Here is a 17929-nt window from a genome sequence, read left to right as displayed (position 1 = left end):
CAGGATTAAATTGTATATGATTATGGTCGTGATTCTGATCTCTTGCTCTTAGACTCTCCCACTCAGCTTCTCATTCTAAAATGCCAACAGATGAGTGTGAGGAAATGAATACTGAATTGACTGAGTAGCATGGCAAATCATCCCAAACCAAGCAGCAGGCAAGGAACAAAGCCCATTTTCTTTCCATTAGCATCTCGGTGTAGTCTTAGATGAAGACAACTAACTCTGACTCATTTTTGGCAAGAGCTATGTTATACTGATTTAACCTTGTATTATTTATTTCATTTGTAGACAGAGCAAGAATTTTAGAAGGAAAATAAACTTGATAACCAATTAGTACAATCTACATATTTTTAACATGAAATAAACCCCAAGGTCACATAATGAATCTGGGGGCTCTGAGACCAGTATTTATTAAACCAGTTGTTAACTAGAATTCATTTAAAATTCAGATTCCATCCTGCTAAATAAACAGCTTTGTAGATCCAAAGAAACATGGGGACTACAAAAAGAAAACATGATTAATAAAAATCTTGAGAAACAGATTGGTGAGTACAGGTAAAAAATGTGGGCTATTTATTTTCAGAAAAAAACTTGATAGTCTTTACATGTGTGAAATTTTATAGGTGGTGATATGGATTTGTTTTTAAAATGTAGAAGGAATATGCATGGTTTGCACACACACACAAATTGCACAGAAGCTAGGGCCCGTCTGTCAGACAAGGCTCGTTGGCAGTTCAATGTGAAAGCCAGGAACCGCAGCTAATGCTCCAAAGTAGGTCCATACAATATTCACCAAAAATTCACTTTCTCCATTTTATATTTTCTGTCAAACCTCATTTGGTACACTAGAATGCTATGCTTATAATGCTATACTCTATTCAAAAGAATGAAGGTATCTACAACAACTTACATGTTAAGATGTCCACATATATTAAAATAACAAGATGCAATCCTACAATATGCATAATAATGTAATCATGTTTTTGTAAAAAAGCATTAGAAGTTACGTATGCATGATATTAAGAGTGTGTATTTATGCCCATTTATATGTATGAGCATATGTTTACCACACACATATAAAAGCTGTGGAACAACACAGAAAATAGTTTATCAAAATATGTACCAAGCTATCATTGGTCATCACACCTCTAGGGAATACAATTTCGAGTATAGGTTTTTCTGATTTTATTTTAAACACTTTTAATTTTTTGAAATTATATTGAAGTACATTTTGAGGTTAAAATGCCCAATAAACATACTACCTTTATAAAACATTCTTATGTTGAAAACTTCTAAAGTACAAGTACACTTTTGAATGACACCCAGGTCTGTTGCCTCCCATATAATTCATTTCATAATGGCACCTGTACCTTACAATGAGAGAAGGTCACGCTATACTGGGCATCCTTGGACTGTGGGGAGGGCACCTCCGGGTCTACTACAGGGGCAGCCACTGTAGGCTCACACTGGTCCCAGAATGTGTACTGACAGAAGACGAAGTTCGAGAGGTTTAAGGGCAGCCCAGTTGCTTCTTTAATTTTTACCTGAAGAGACAGATTTTAAAAATGCAACTATAACTTCCATAAAGAAAACATTACACTATGCATTCTTAACTACTCCAAATTTAAGACTAGGCAACGAAATAAACAAATCAGTCATCCATCTGACATGTGAAAATATTTGGCATCATTTCATTAGGGGTTCTATCTGTAATGAAATCTGTACCACAGTTCTGTAACTACGGCATATAAACTTGGCAACAGAAACACACATCCTTCCAAAATTGTCCTACTAACTGAGTTTCTGATATAGATGCAACCTTTACTAGACAAGTATGATTCACCAAGCAACATACACTCCTTGCATGCCAAACACACAGGCTTTTGAAATATCACACACCTGTCATCAAAAAGTGTGCTACACTTTTGGAAAAAGTATTGTTCACCATTGTATTTATTACCAGAAAGTTTAATTTTTATTATGCTTTACAGAAAACTCTTAAGATTTTTCTGTAAAATTGCTTTGAATTAAAAAGTGATTTATCTGAGCCTCCCCATTCCTGTCCTCTTACCCTGCATGTCAGCTTTTTGACTCGGTGAATGACTTCCCCACTGCTGTCCACGACTTCGAGACTGCCACTTTCACTGGAGTTCTCCGAGGAGTCGTCCTCCACGACGCGCTCCGGGACAGCTCCGGTAACACGCATCACCTCCACGTGGAGACGCCCTGCAACCTGGGACAAGGAGCCAGAGGGTGCCGAGGTTAAAGGGCACCCCATAGACAACACAGACCCGAGGCAGAAAGCACTCTACAATGTCCTGGGCGAGCAGCTCCAGGGTGGCTGCTCACCCTCTACATCCAGGAGAAACCCAACACTCCCAGAGCCGGTCCTGTCCACCACTTGCCCCTCTAATCATCCTGCCTAACTTTCACCCAAATTCACCTCCCAGTAACTTGCCTTTTGGAGCCATCTTCATTCTTATTTTTTTTTTTTTTACAGGATAGCCCATGAACAGCATAGAGCTACTATCATCATATTCTACTACCATATTCTACTCTTTCCCATGTATATATGTATACTCACTCACTTACTCATTTGACCAAACACCTGGTCTCACAGGAATACCAAGACAAACACATGGGTTCTGCTGTCAGGGCACTCGCAGCCCAGTAGGGAAAGACAGAGAGGTAAAACCCAGTAACGACAGTGTAGGCTAGCTGCCACGACAGGCATCATGTACCCGGTGTTATGGAATAAATGTATGCACTCAACAAATATTTGCCAGGAACTGACACTGTGCCAGGAACTGTGCTGAGTGCTGTACTGACAACAGTAAACCAAACAGACATGGTCACTGGGCTCATGTAGCTTCTATTCTCTTGGGAACAGAGAATGGACATGTCATTCACACTGGGGCAGGGAGCCAGTGAAGAAGAGCTCCCTGAGACAGTGAGACCTACTCCAGGAGAAACAGCATATACAAAGCCAGGAAGTTATAAGGAAACAGTTCCTTTAAAATTGTTTTTCCAAAAAAAGGCTTAAAATTTCCTCACTCTCTTGGTCTTCTCAGAATAGATGCTAGTTTAGCAGTATCTCTCTTAACACTGTTGCAAAGAATCAAAGGAAAACTGCTGAAATATGCATTCCCAGAGTGTTGTAATTGGCCAAGTGATCTTTCATAAAACAGGCTAAGGTTGTAATAACTGCAGTGTGCATATGACATACATTCTGGCAATGCCACTGTCATCTTAAATAGTGAGCTTGTTTTCAAAGGCAGCTCAGACCCAGCTTCCACGCAGCAATCTGCACTGGCACCAGGGACCTGAGAGATACTGGTTGATGGTATTTGACAAGGGAGAAAATATGAGGAAGTGGTAAGGTGGGGGGTGGGGAAGGGAATAAGAGAAATCACAACACAGAAGATAGTGGTTCTTAAGTTTTTTTCAATGCTCCTTGAGACTAATTCATTTTTAATATAATTTCAGGGGGATTCACAGAACTCTAAAGCCCTCCATGGACCCTAGCTTAAGAACCCTGACTCAGCCACTGGATCCCTTTGCCCCAGGAATTGTGCCCATCTTTAACATGGGAAACAACAACTCTAGCCCAATGGTCTGCTACAGCAGGATGTTCATGGGGCTGCAGCGGAGGGGATTATGACACGTGCAGGCAGGCTGTGTACTCACACCCCACGACAGGGATCTAAGGTTTGCTTTGGGCAGAATGACACCTTATTCTAAGCCTGCTCTAAAAATAACAAAAAATAACCTTGCATGTTATTGAAGGACAAACTATGAAATAAAAGTGTTATTAAATTTAAATTAAAACACCAGTTGATGAATTGGATAAAATCAAAAAGTTTGAACTTGAAGACTTTCTGAAATGTCTTAGGCCTATGCAAAGCCAGTATACCTAAATAACTGAAATACAAGAGTTTAAAAATAAGGCGGTAACAATAGGATAATAAAGCTTGTTTTCTCTGAATACTTTAGGTTTCAAAATAATCCTCTCAAGTTGTATCTTGTAAAGACCACTGAGAGGCCAGGAGGGAACTAGAGTGTATATGAAGGTAAGAGATGACAGGAAATGATATGGGGCCCAGAGCTGAATCTAGCTTCCAAAGATTTCTAATTTGATTAAAACAAAGAAAAAACTTGTGAGCCACAAATATAAAATATGTTATAATAATCTTTTAAAACCATGACTTAAGTTTGATAGTTTCTATTGATACTAGTACAGTAAAAAAGAATGAGGACTGTGATTCCTTTGCCTAGTTTCTCTCAATCAACCTCAGAAACTTAAATCGAAAATAATCCCCCAAACTTGAAGCACCATCATTTTCTCTGATGTTGGCGTGTCCTTACCTCCCCCTGCTGGCTGATGATAGGGACTGCATACTGAAGTTTCACATCACAGAAGAGACACTCCAAGAACACATTAGCCACACCAATGAGGTTGTGATTCTCTTGGGCTTCATAGAAAGGATCACCCCGTTTCCCATAGAGTCTCTTTGCCTGAGTGGTAGGAGAGGTCAGTGGATATGACAGAAGGAAATGAAACAGCGATTGAAATAATATGATTTAAAACTCGTGTTAACAGTTTCTAAAAAAGCATTTATTCAAACAAATTAAAAAGTAAACTTAGAATCACATCATGTAAATAAAACAAAGTAGCATACAAGAGGATTGTTAGCTGGAGACTAAGCCCGTGTCAAGGACCCTTCTTTAGTTACTGTCATATCATCCCAGTCACACTCCACCTGCAGCCTATTTCATTTTATTCAAGGAAATGTGCGTTGCCTCATTTCCTTCACTGAATCTTCTAATGTCTAAAAAATGAAGTGTGCTCTCTAAAATTATTCATAGTAATCCACCCAGCCATGAGCACAGCTGGGGGGGTGAGCACATGCTAATAAATATAAAATCTGTGCTGACTCCATCCAGCTGACTTTTCACATCACTGACACGACCGCACAAATTTCGTTCCACTTCACTTTCCTTGAAGGGTGGTAAAAATGCGGCCAGACAAGAATACACCGTGTTATCCTCGTTCAGTTCCTCTCTGGGTATAGATCACATGTTATGTTACTGACATAACTCAGCACTCCTTTCAAGATCGTTTCCGCCTTACTTTTTTAATCTAAATGTCCAAAGCACCACTACAAATATTCACCAGTATGCATGTGCTCTGACGATTAAGTCATTTATACTCTCTGCTTTTAAAATGACCAAATCTCCTTCACATTTTATCTCTTTTACCTCTGGGACTTTTTCCTTCCATTCTTGGTAAAGGTCTCTCATATCAATTAATTTATTCTCCAGCTTTTCAATGGTCCAAACTTGGGTGCCCTTTCCTTTCCTCTTTACTTGAATAGCTGGCTCACTCACTATTGCTCCTCTCTGCAGAACAAAGAAAAACAAAAACAAAAGTGAAACAAATCTTGTTATAAATTTTTGAATTGTTAAAGTATTACATATTATTGTAAAGCAAGTTATAAAAACAATATATACAAAAGAAAATGAAATTCTATCACCTACAGAATATTTTGGTTTATTTTCCACTTTTTATGTATACTCAGGCACATACTTAATTTTTATCACAAGTAGAACTGAACAAAATATAAATTTCCTATCCCAATTCTCTCTCTACAGTTTTTATATTACAACCATCTTCTTGTGGTCACTGTTCTTCATAAACATGAGTTTTATAGGTAACGCAGCAATCCTTATACGGATGGATTATTCATATGACTAATAATTCTACTGTTCAATATCATGGTTTTCTCAATTTTTTTTCAAATTTTATAAAGGAAATTTTATATCCTTATACAAAAAAAGCCCATAAAACTTTAAGTTTACTTCTGTGACTATGGACTTCGAATACATTTCTTCGAGGTCAAATGACTAAAACCCAGTAAGACGGACTGAGACACTCCTTCACACATCTTGGGAGGGGGGAAATGAACAGAAGAAAAACTATTGCAAAGTTTCTCCTTAAAGAAAACATTCTTCAAGACAAAATGATGGGAAACATCCAAATGGTTGCAGAATGTTTTTCTGTGTATGTAAAGACAGTTACCCTGCTAGTCTTCTTGTCTTCCTTTCTGGTGGAATTCACTGTCAAGATGATACCACAACAAAACATATACCTATCCCCCAATTCAGAAGGGGCATTTATATGAAAGAGAAGAGCAGGCGGGATTACTTATATATGTCTGATTTTAAGAAAACATTTAAATGCTTTAAGCCACTCGAATTCTTGTATTCTGATCATAACATATCTAAGGGCATGCATACATGAGAAGGTCTATAGAGGAAGTTTTGAGAAGAACAAATACCCTGGCACACTTCAGGATCTCCTCGGGATCTTACCTTGGATGTCAGGTTTACAGCCATCTTACCATCGTCACTAATGCACACCTTGCCCTCATTCTCACCTTTCTATTAGCACTGAGGTTCGCAGCAGGGATCTGCAGAGTCACCTGGTAGTCAGTGAGCTTGCTCATTTCCTCAGCTAAGAAGTTTGCCTCCCTCACCAAGGTATTGGCTTTAACAAGCTGCTCACGCAATTTTGCCAGGCTCTGACGGAAGAGTTCATCCCTGTGGTATAGAAGAAGAGGAAATGAGAAAATCGAAAAGATAAGCAAACTAACTGCAATTCAGTTTCTAAGTGAGTCATATTATTAGAAAGTGTTAGAAACACCTTTTGGGCAATATTTTTCAATTGATTTTTGCTACTAAATCCTTCTTATCCCTCCTTCTTCCCACCAGGGTCATGTGGGCTATCTGTTGGTAACCACTGATGAGGAGCAAATATGTGAACTGATGTAAGTAAAATCCATTGTAAAAATTACATAACATTTGAAGACTACTAGATTTTGATATGGTGATGCAAAAATAAAACCCAACCCAACCCAACCCAACAAAGGATCCTTTAGGGAAAAGACATGACTATGACTTTGGTGTGTTTTAGGGTGGGGAAGGGAGGTGGGTGGAGAAACATGCCTGCAGTCATAAAGAAGCAAGTGCTTCACATGGTTTCTTCAGCTGGTAAAAGGCAAGAATGGGCACTTTCATGGCAGCAGGAATTCTTTTTTCAACTCTCTACACAGTAGCACTTCTGATAAAAGCTTTTCTGACAACCTGACCAGGTCAAAACTTGAATATGTGTTCTTCCAGCCCCAGACTTTTTTGCTCCAGTAGCACTTACAGTTACAATTTTTCACTTATCTGTACAGTGATTTGACTGGTCTGTCTCCCCTAAGAAGCTGTAAGCATCCCTAGGGTAAAGATCCTGTCTTTTCTGCTTGTCATTACACTTAATTCCTGGCCAAGTGCATTGCCCATTGTAAGGTATTAAAAATACCACTGAATGAAAGAAAGAGTACATCTGGATTCCACTTTTGAATCTGGGCTCAAAGGCAACCCAGTTTAGCAGACTGCGCTATGCCTTATATAGCTCTTCTTTTCAATACCATTTACACACCTCCTGCCCTCACTTCATAGGAAAATGATAAGTCTGGAACATCCAAATCTGTACTCTTTCCTTCTCACCTTAGAAATGACAACAGGAGGGCCACTGCAAAGACGTTAATATAAAATGACATAAAATGTATCACACATTGATACTGTCCTGCTGCCTTTTCTAAATCACATTACCTTTTCCCCCCAGTTACTTAGGCTTGACTACTTTCAGCTAGGCTAGTCTTTTCTTTTTTCCACAATATGCAGAAAAAGCCTTGTTGATTCTTTCTTTGAAACATCTCCTGAATCTCTCTCCTTCTGTTTTGTTCATTACTCCAGTCCATGTTCCTCATACTTGCCCCAAATTCTTATAGTACCCAGGCTCCTTCTCCTCCACTACAAGACAGTTCATATAAAGCCCTGCCTTAAATGGGTAGCTCCTAGGCTCAAAGCCTTCTCCTTTTCCACAAGATAAATCCCAAATGTGCAAGTCTCCAGGCCTCCTGTGTACCCTGAGAGTTTTGGACTTAGTTCTCCTTATTCCTCTGCAAATCACCTTCTAGACGCAACTAAACTTCTCATGTAATCCCCCAAATATACCTTACTCTTCTCCATTGCTTCACATTGGTTTATGACAACCCATCTATCCACAGTGCCATCCCACCTTCTGACTATCCTAAACTGCACCCTTCAGACTCCCTTGAAACCCTTCCTTGTCCAGGAAATCTCTGCAGAAGACTCAGCTTGATGGGATCTTGTCCTCCACTGAACAATCACTGCACTTACTGTGCCCTCTGCCCAGCTGGCCATCACATTCTCATCACTCAACAATTTCGCACAATCAACAAGCAAGCGCCCAGCATGTGACAGCATCGGTTCTAGACACTGGGGATAGTTCAATGAATGAACCTTATTTTTCAGTGGAGGAAATAAATAAATAAATAATTATATAATCGTAGCACTTCCTATTGTTGAATGAAACTGTTTTTTAAATTCACTATTATGGTTGGATTTTCACATATTTATATCTTATTGTAAATTATAAGTATAAAGAGAATTAACTACAACTTTAACTTTCTTTGTAATTCTCACAAATATATGAGGATTAAATATACTTGAATATATTTAATTCTCTTAAATATACTTGATTCTCAAACCCTCATTTACTTAGATGTGAATCCTTCAAAATTTTGCAAACCATCAACATCTTCTTAGATAAAAGTCGCCCCACCTTCTTAATGACCATCTTCAATGGCATCTTAATTTTGTCCAGCAAAACCTGGTGAAATCAATGCTATAACCATTTTTTTAAGTGTTATCTTTTCTACTCTGTTTCTTTTTAAGAATTTGAGCCTCAAGGAGAATCCGTGTGGCATTATGGGAAGTGGAAATTTTTTTTTGACATTTAACTAAAAAATGCTACATGATGTAATTAAAGCAATCTACCATTTCTACTACATGTTTGTTTTTGTCTTTTGCAATCTTATGTATATAGGAAAGTAAATAGGGAGGATAAATAGTAAGGATATCAATGGGAACAATTACACCAATTACCTTTAGCTAGCTATTGCTTAGAGTAAAGCCACCAGCTCATAGGAAATATGGAAAAGGCAGCTCTTCAGAAAAAGCATCATCTGATAACCTTTGTCTGTTTTACCCAGGCACAATGAAATATGACAAAATAATACAAGTATGATAAGTATTCATATTCAGTATCCAGACAGGTGAGCTGACAGCTCCTTGGGAAAGTGTAACTGACTCTTCTCTCTTGATTTGGAACAACTGAGTGCATTACTATGGCGATCCTTTCAATGCAGGGTAGGGTCTCCTTTTCTCCTCTCAGGGGTCATCTTTCCTGAATGTGGCTCAAGTTAAGCGTCTCATTGCTGGGGAGTGATGCAGTGTGGTTGCAAGAGTGAGAGGAGGTCCCCTGAAGTCAGACTGTCCTGGCTTTGATCCCACTGGCCCAACTTACTAGCTCAACAACTGGGCGAGTCATTAAACCTCTCAGCCTCAGTTTCCTCATATGTAAAACAGGGGGTGAAAATGATAAAATATGGTAGCAGATGTGAAGATTAGGTAAATATATGTAAAGCACTTAGTCACTGGTGCATGATAAATGCTCTATAAATGTCAGATACTGCTTTTATTACCATTAATTATTATTACAACACAGGAGTTATTAATGGGTCTCTGAAGAGACCCAGCTTTTTCAAATTCTGGGCTTTTCGTGGACTAGATGGGTGACTGACTCAGAGCATTTACACTGACTTCCCATCTACAAGACAGAGGTAACATAGCTATTGGGAGTGTTAAAATTAGCACCATGCCTAGGTGTGGTAAGAACACAGCACAAGTTAGGAATAATTTATTGTTCTTATCAGTATTATCACTACCATTTCTTCTACCATTACTTCAATTCTGGGATGTTTTAAAGTCATAATTTTTAAAAGCTTGTATATATGAGATTTCTTAACACTGAAGAATTTAAATAGAATCTAAAATAAGAAATAAAAAAATAAGAAAGTCTTATTCAGACTATCTCCATTTTAATATCTTAACAGTCTAAGCCTTCAAACTTGGTACCATTTTTGCTGAAGGGTTGGGAAGGGGGGCATGTCTTTAACAACAAAGTATAAGCACACCAAGGTTGGACAGCATCCTTGAAAAGAAAAGTCAGTTGCTAACAATCCAGAAATGGGATTAAGATTTCCTTCTGTGATGGGTTTATCCCCCTTTGACATATCTCACAGCGCTCCCTCCAAGCCCCACAGCCCTGGAGCCTGGCCTCTGGGTCCAGCAGGTCCAACCTCACCTCTCCTCTGCCCACTGTGTCACCTTCTGCTGAGCGGTCTGGCTGCTGCAGGCCAGGCGGTCCGGGCCGCTGCTCCGGGGCTGCCTCTCAGGAGACAGTTGCTGGCGGAGCTGCTCCAGCTCTCGCTCATACATGAGCCGCTGCTCCTCAAGTGCACTCCGCTTTTCTTCCAGGTATTGTTTCTCCAGGACCTGAACCACATTTTGAACTGGGTCTGGTGAGCCAAGAGACAAGACAAGGTGTGTTCAGTGGTGGCTAAGATGGGCAGCCAGCCTGCACTGCTTCAGCAAGAGCCACCTCCTCCCTCCCCCAGAAAATGGCCTTTTGATGTGCTTTCTAGCAGAGGCCTGAGCGGCCCTGTGGGAAATCCTGTCAGCTTTCTTTTCACTAACATTTTAGGTAAATTTCATATATGTAAATGTTATTTTCTTCAATTTGATGGGCTTATCCTAATGATATACCTACTATAAGCAGAGTGTAAAGAAGGGGATGAGATCCGATGCACTGAGAAGAAAAATATCATGAAATCTAGGATAATGTCAAAGACGCAGCCATACAAGATTTGGTTTTTATGGTGGTGAATTTCTATGCCCATTTAGCCCTCAGTTTTGGTATATGACAAATGGTTTATATTTCTGTTTTAACCACAAATCATACTACTCCTGAATTTCTGTAATGTGAGAGGAACAAAACTTACAGATCACTGTATACATTTGAAAACACTGAGTACAGCGTCTGGCAATTTTTCAGGTGCTGAAAACTAAGAGGATAATTCACTTGCAAAAATAAATGGCTCTTTTTGTGGTTCTTGCTGTTGCAGATCTAAAGATCACCAATATGTATACGGGTGAACAGGCATAAAAATACCAATAGGTCATACTCAGAAGGGCTGTACTGTAACCAGAGGGGTTGCAATGCAGGTGAGACTTGACTCTGAAGAGTTAACTGGCTGAGGGAGAACTTCGCTTGGTGAGGACTAATGAACTCAACGCCATGGAGAAAGATTAAGGCGCTGGCCTCACGTACACAGAATAATGTTACTGGCAGTAAGTGAGCAGACTGTAGGGAAACGGCATGTTAGACTGCCTGGAAAGTCACTGCCACATACACATTTCCTGTAGGACAGGTGACCTGGACGTGTTCATATTCTCAGACTACCCTGGGACTTAATTTCCTCCTTGTACATGGACACACTTGCCAGCTACTCAGAGCTATCTGTGTTCTATTTCCACATACTGACTGTCAGTTTAATTTCCAGGATAACAGTGGGAAATTAAGATTTTGTATAACACCTGAGGATAGCTAACTGACAGACTTTTCCAGAAGGCCCTTATCAATTTGTGTAAATTGATACCAGTGTGTAAATTGTACCAATCTCTATATGAACAGTGAGAGAAAAAGAGAGCATCAACTTAAAAAAAATAAGGTTAAATCATACAAAACAAAAAGTAGAAAGCAATGGAAATATCACGATATGCACAGCATCGGTGAGCTTTTTAAATAAAAACGACAACCACAATGACAATAATAATTTGATTAGCTACTGGCTGTATCTCATGTACAGGAGCTATATATACCCTTTGCATGCATCATCAAACCTAAGAGGGTGTATCATTCCCACGGCACAGATGAGGAACTGGGGCTTGGAAAGGTTAAGTCGCTGACCTAAGATCACATCTGACCTCAGATCAGTGTGAACTGGCTGGGGTAGACATAAACTCAGTAGTAAATTAATGCAGTACTCTAACTTCCAATGTTTTGCTCAAAATTAGTACTCTGTTAAAGGATACAGGATGTGGCAAAAGTAGGTTTACAGTTGTTCATATGGAAAAATATGAAAATAACGCAATAATTCATAAATAATAATACAAAAATAAACTGTGTTTCTATATTCACAAGCGTAAACCTACTTTTGCCAAACCCAAATTTAAAAAAATACTGTTCTTTGCTGATATAAGATTCTCAAATTCTGCATTTTTTTTTTCAAAGCAGAATGGTTTGCTTCACAGAGTCTCTAAAATATGTTACTTGAAAATGTGACGGAAAATTAACCACCACCATCAGCCCCCTCAGCTCACCCTCACCGAAAAAAAAAAAAAAAGTAAAAATAAAAATCCTACAGAAAGACAGACCAAGAGTGGAGAAGACATTTGCTATAGAGTAAAAATCTACCCCAAAGCATTAGAACTTCTGACATAGACCCAAAATTTCTGGGAAAAAAAAAAAAAGAACATGGGGAGTTTTTTTGAGGGAGTCTGAAAGACTTTTAAATGCAAGGGCATTTTGCTCTCTAGCAAAAGCTCCCTCAGAAATTTTTAAAAATATATTTCTCAGACAGTATATATTTTTGCTCTATTCAGACTTCAGGTTTAAAAAGTAAAAAACAAGCCCTGGCTGGCATAGTTCAGTGGATTGAGCTCGGGCTGCGAACCAAAGTGTCGCAGGTTCGATTCCCAGTCAGGGCACATGCCTGGGTTGCAGGCCATGACCCCCAGCAACCGCACATTGATGTTTCTCTCTCTCTCTCTGTCTCCCTCCCTTCCCTCTCTAAAAATAAATAAAATAAAATCTTTTTAAAAATAAAAATAAAAAAAATAAAAAGTAAAAAATAAGGTCCTTGCCATCGATTTATATTTACACAGAACCTTATTTTCAAGAGCCTTAGCTCAGTGTTTATGAGTTAAGAGAGAAGCCTTTTCTAGAGAGAGAAGCCTAGAAAACATACCACTTCATACAAGTATATATGCTAGGGTTTTTGCTAAAAGACCCTAAATAAGATATTTAACCCTCATTTCCACTTGTTAGTCAGTGGCGTGCAGAAACACACAGGACCCTAAGTCTCTGAAGCGGAGGGGATTTCACTGCAGGGTTCCACAGCATGCAGAGGCAGTGTGGCCGAGCCTGCTTAAACTGCTTCAGCAGTTGCCATGACTGACACCCCTGATGCTCCCCAGGCTTTGTCAGTAGCCACAAACCAATGTGCAGCTGTGAAAGACAGAGCCACCCAAAGCAACTGCCCCTGTGCCTGCTCCGGTGAAGGTACAGGGGCTGAGAGTTTCTGTCTGTCTGTTTTTTCTTTTTTAAATTCTAATCCTAACACAAGACTGGAAACACCTCTCTCTTATACATATTTGATAACATTTTCTTTTCAAATTTACCAGTTTCAAGTCTTTATCACTACCTATATTTTAAAAAATAGATCACTCTAATCAGCAAGTCAATCTGACTCTATAATAAGGCCTAGGACAGAAGCCAAAGATTATTTGGCTTATTTTCAAGTGACCAATCAACTATCAAAACATTGTCCACAGTTTTAATTTCCCCCTATCACTTTCCTCCTTTTCAATGAGCTGTTTTAAAACACAGTGAGTCTGGTGCCTGAGGCCAAGATACCAGGAGGGTGGTATTTTAGGAAGAGAAAAAAGGACCGCATTTACTTCGGGCAGAGCACTTCTCTCCTTCATTAGTTTATTGTTTACCTGGTATGCAACTATGAAATGAGCTCAAATTTACTTGTCTTTCCCAAGAATGGAAAAGAGAAAGTGGCGGTGATGGTGGTGGTGGTTGGAAGGTATTAATGTGATAAAGAGAGTTAGAATTCATTCATACCATGAGGCCCAAGGCACCAAATTGAAGGGAAGTAGATCTCTTTGGGGACAAAAGAACCTTTTAATCCCAGATGGAATAAGCGAGCTGTATGATTGTTCTTTACTTTAGAGCTACCATTGACTCTGTGAAATAGATGAGTGTCTGATTCCTAATTTTGAACCCTTGGGGAGAAGGCATATTATTTACAGATACTAGGTGGCTTGCTTTTACTCTTAATTCAAATGAATTGAGTTTTTGATCATTATTTACTCTAGAGACTGAAAACACACTACTCTATTCTATTACTGGGATAATGCAGGTAAATGCATATACAGAAAAATGTTCTGACTGCTGGGCTTTCAACAGTAATAAAACCATTAGCAGCAGCAGTAGGGGAACCAGCAACACTTTTGTGCTGTTGGATGCAGAGGGAAAAGAACAGCTACCATAATCATGGGGAAGGTAGTGGAGGTGGGACACGGGAGGCAGGGATCTTAACTGAAAAGGGAACATTCCTCAATCAAGGATGCAGAGCACCATTGGCAGAAAAGATCAGCTTCTTCCCAATCACGTTAGATTTTGCCAAAGCATGGAGCACAAGCATCAGTCAGCAGCACTGCTAAAACCCTGTCAAGCTCCCTCATGCTAATGCCAATCAGTGAAAACCTTTATCCCACTGTTTGTGGAGGAGCTTCGTCTGAAACCACAGGAGAGGGAAGAGAATCTTCAAATAGGACCACCAAGGGGACGACCACCAGGCAGACAGGCTTATTACTGGGAAGCCACCTAGTAGCAGAAGGGAATTGTAAGAACAGTGTCCAGCCGTCAGCATTTCTGTACTTGCATCAGAACATGTCCATGTGCCCCACGGGGAAGCTCCATTTACCAATGAACTTGGGTAAGCAATCAGGAGGGGAGAGGAAAACATTAGTTTTAAGTAGATAAAATCAACACTGGAGAGCAAGGCCTGAACTGGAATACAGATGAATAACTTATGTTAATACCATGAACCACGATGCTGATGACTAATTAGTTTGGTCAAGAGGACTGAAGGAATTAACAAATATTTACTAAATACTCATTGGTTATTCAGAGATTTACTATGTATATGATAACAAGGTAGCAACTGGATTAAATTAGAAATCTGTGATATGGGATGATACATGACTCAATTGATACTAGCAGACTCTGCAGAGTTAGGGGATAGAGACCTCTAGAATTCTGTAACCTCACTGAAAGAAATAAGTTCTCTTGAAATGGGAGTTCTTCCAGCTGGAGTATGGAGCCTACACCCTCCTGTAACAGCCGTGTCCCTCTAGGCTTCCAAAAAGTCATTCACAGGAGGCTTGTTGCACAGGTACGTTGTTAAACGATGTTGCTGTGATCCTAATGCAGGAACATCAACTTGAAATGTCTTTTGGGATTCTGCTGTCCTGCTGAGCAAGTAGCAGAGTGAACTGAAGCTTGATTTCTAGCTGTGGCCCACCCTGTGCCACAGCGTCAAAAGCTCCAATAGCTAATTTAATCCATAATCTTCATGTTTAAAACAAGAAATTGCCAAACTTTTTTTCATAAAGTTACTTTTTCCCTCCTTTTTTGTTGTTACACTACACTTGTTTCTCAATCTGACCTTTTCTTCAAACCTCATCTTTATAATTAAAAAGAGGGTTCCTTGAGGCTAAAAATCCATAAATAGAGATGAATCAAAATCTTTATTTTTGCAACAGAATCCCCAATTTGATATGCTAGAGATCTGACCAACTACTCACTAGCCATGCTCAAATTCTTCCCAGATACGCTTATTCAAGGAGTAGAGTGAGAAAGTGAACGTTTAAGGGAAGAGCTCAACTGTGAAAATCAAAATACTCTTTAAGCACCCTGTCAGGTGGAAGCTGGCCTTCTGGAGAGCCTCGGTAGGGCTCTCAGGGTTCCTGGACACCCTCCCTCGTTCAAGTTAGGGATCCTCAGGTATCTGAAGAACAGATGAATGGGAAAGTAAGGCTGGATAACATCCAGAAACCAACTTGCTCATGTGCTCCTGAATGTAGTCCTCAACCATATCCCTGTAAAATAGTTCTAGTCCTAGAAACGTAGCCTTGTGCCTGGTAACAGGAGAATTTTCCTGTCCAGCATCTAGATCCCAGGTACAAAGTGTGGTGATCAGAAGACTAGGAGATGGGAAAAGGAAGAAGCAGATTTATAAAAAGCAAGCAAGAAAAAACTTTGGTGTGTATTTTATAGAACTCACATAAGTGTGTAAGCACAGAAGAAAGTAGGTAAAGGACTTCCTTTTAAATATTGATAGGAAGAACTTCAATATAATCATTGAAAACCTTCTAGAAAGAGGGATCTAGAAATAATTCTTCAAGGAGAATCTATTCCTTAAGGATCTGAGACAGGCTGGAGTGTAGGTCAAGCAAAGAACCCATTAAAAGCTTTTATTTTAGCTATCATTTTTTTAAAAAGATTTTATTTATTTATTTTTAGAGAAAGGGGGAGGGAGGGAGAGAAACATCGAAGTGTGAGAGATACATCAATCAGTTGCCTCTTGCATGCCCCCAAACAGGGACTTGGCCCACAACCAAGGCATGTTCCCTGACCAGGAATTGAACTGGCAACCATTTGGTTCATGGGCTGGTGCTCAATCCACTGAGGCACACAAACCAGCTCTCATTTTTAAGTCAGTCTCTTTAGGGTATAATTTCCAATTGAGTTTATAGTACAATGTTGTAACTTTTATCTCTCCAATAGATTCTATTTGAAATTTCTGGATTACCAGTAATAGTCTCCTGGTGATTTTCATGCTCTGAAGTACCGAGAAATGATGGGCTCTGCAAAGGGAAATTTGGGAAGGAATTCCATCACAGTCACTCAGCTCTCCAGGACCACGGAAATGTTCCAACAACTGGCCCGAGAATGTGGTCCCCAAAAGCTTCCACCTACTTCCTGGTTACATTGAAGAGAGCTGACCAAGTTCTGGAATACTTTCATTAGCCCCTCACTTATGGCCTTTTTAAGGAATTAGCAATGTGATGTGTCTACATTTTCAGAATGGCACAACATACATACTTATCCCTCATTGAATGTGGTGAGATCAGGAACTGCCCAAGACACAGAAATCTGAAGTGACGGCCTTACCGTTACTATTCAGTGTTTTCATGATAACCTCCATCTGTGCAAATTCATAGTTATAGTCTGGTTCCGAAGAAGCTTCACTGGCTGCGTCCAGGTCATGCTCTGGTGGGCCTGCTTCTTTTTCAAAGTCTTTCAACCAATCTCGCCGTTTCCTCTTAGGTAAATTAATTCTGTGGAGTTTTCACCATTAGAGAAAATCAACTTATTTTGCACTCAGATAAAAAATGTGTATGAAAATATTAGTGAATACAAAGAAGTTACCTGAAAAAGTGGTTATTGCCCCACAGGATTCTATCACCATGCCACAGTTGGGTGGTACTGCACACCAGGGTGCCATTCACACAGGACCTGAAGGAACACCAGGGAAACGGTCAACTGAATGGTAAAGAGTGCAAAACCAGCCCCAGTAGCTAAAGAGATAACTGGGGGGACTTTCCCTTAATAGATGTATTCTATTAATACCTGAAGAAGGAATAGGAGAATTATAACCACTTCTAAAACACATGATCTAAGCCAGGGGTCCCCAACCTCTGGGCCACAGACCAGCAGCAATCTGTGGCCTACTGGGAACCAGGCTGCACAGCTGGAGGTGAGTTTGAATGTAATGTGCTCGAATCATCCCAAACTGTCCCCACCCCCATGGAAAAACTGTCTTCCATGAAACTGGTCCCTGGTGCCAAAAGGGTTAGACTGCTGATAAGCACTGATAATCTAGGGCTGCAAATGCCCCCAAGGAGAGAGAACCTGATGTGGTATGCAGCCTGTAGGGGACAGACAGCACCACCTATGGAATACTTCTATAAAAATTTGAGCTGAATCTAATCAAGCTTCTATATGTAACTATCAATTTAGAAAACACAGAGGACACAGGGAGATGCCAAATGATGCCATGGGATGCAATGAGCAAAATGCTGGTAACAGGAA

General features: G+C 39.8%; 1 protein-coding gene across 8 annotated transcripts in view; it reads right to left on the bottom strand.

Annotated features, from left to right (window-relative positions):
- The window catches only part of KIF13A (kinesin family member 13A), a 201275-nt gene that overhangs the window by 29546 nt on the left and 153800 nt on the right, over positions 1 to 17929 (bottom strand). For 4 of the 8 annotated variants that reach the window (XM_036026463.1, XM_036026465.1, XM_036026466.1 and 1 more), the window contains exons 15-23: positions 17267 to 17353; positions 17009 to 17175; positions 14537 to 14656; positions 10283 to 10496; positions 6441 to 6603; positions 5263 to 5403; positions 4369 to 4518; positions 2075 to 2236; positions 1374 to 1547 (exon numbers count right to left, since the gene is read on the bottom strand). In XM_036026463.1, the coding sequence (XP_035882356.1) occupies positions 1374 to 1547; positions 2075 to 2236; positions 4369 to 4518; positions 5263 to 5403; positions 6441 to 6603; positions 10283 to 10496; positions 14537 to 14656; positions 17009 to 17175; positions 17267 to 17353 (1378 nt within the window). The remainder of the gene's footprint in view (positions 1 to 1373; positions 1548 to 2074; positions 2237 to 4368; positions 4519 to 5262; positions 5404 to 6440; positions 6604 to 10282; positions 10497 to 14536; positions 14657 to 17008; positions 17176 to 17266; positions 17354 to 17929) is intronic. The other 4 variants (XM_036026467.1, XM_036026470.1, XM_036026469.1 and 1 more) reach the window with 1 other exon arrangement.

Source organism: Phyllostomus discolor, chromosome 5 (assembly GCF_004126475.2).
Source record: "Phyllostomus discolor isolate MPI-MPIP mPhyDis1 chromosome 5, mPhyDis1.pri.v3, whole genome shotgun sequence".
NCBI classification, from domain to species: Eukaryota; Metazoa; Chordata; class Mammalia; order Chiroptera; family Phyllostomidae; genus Phyllostomus; species Phyllostomus discolor.
The sequence above is the reverse complement of the archived record's forward strand: the minus strand, read 5'-3'. Positions and strand labels throughout refer to the sequence as shown.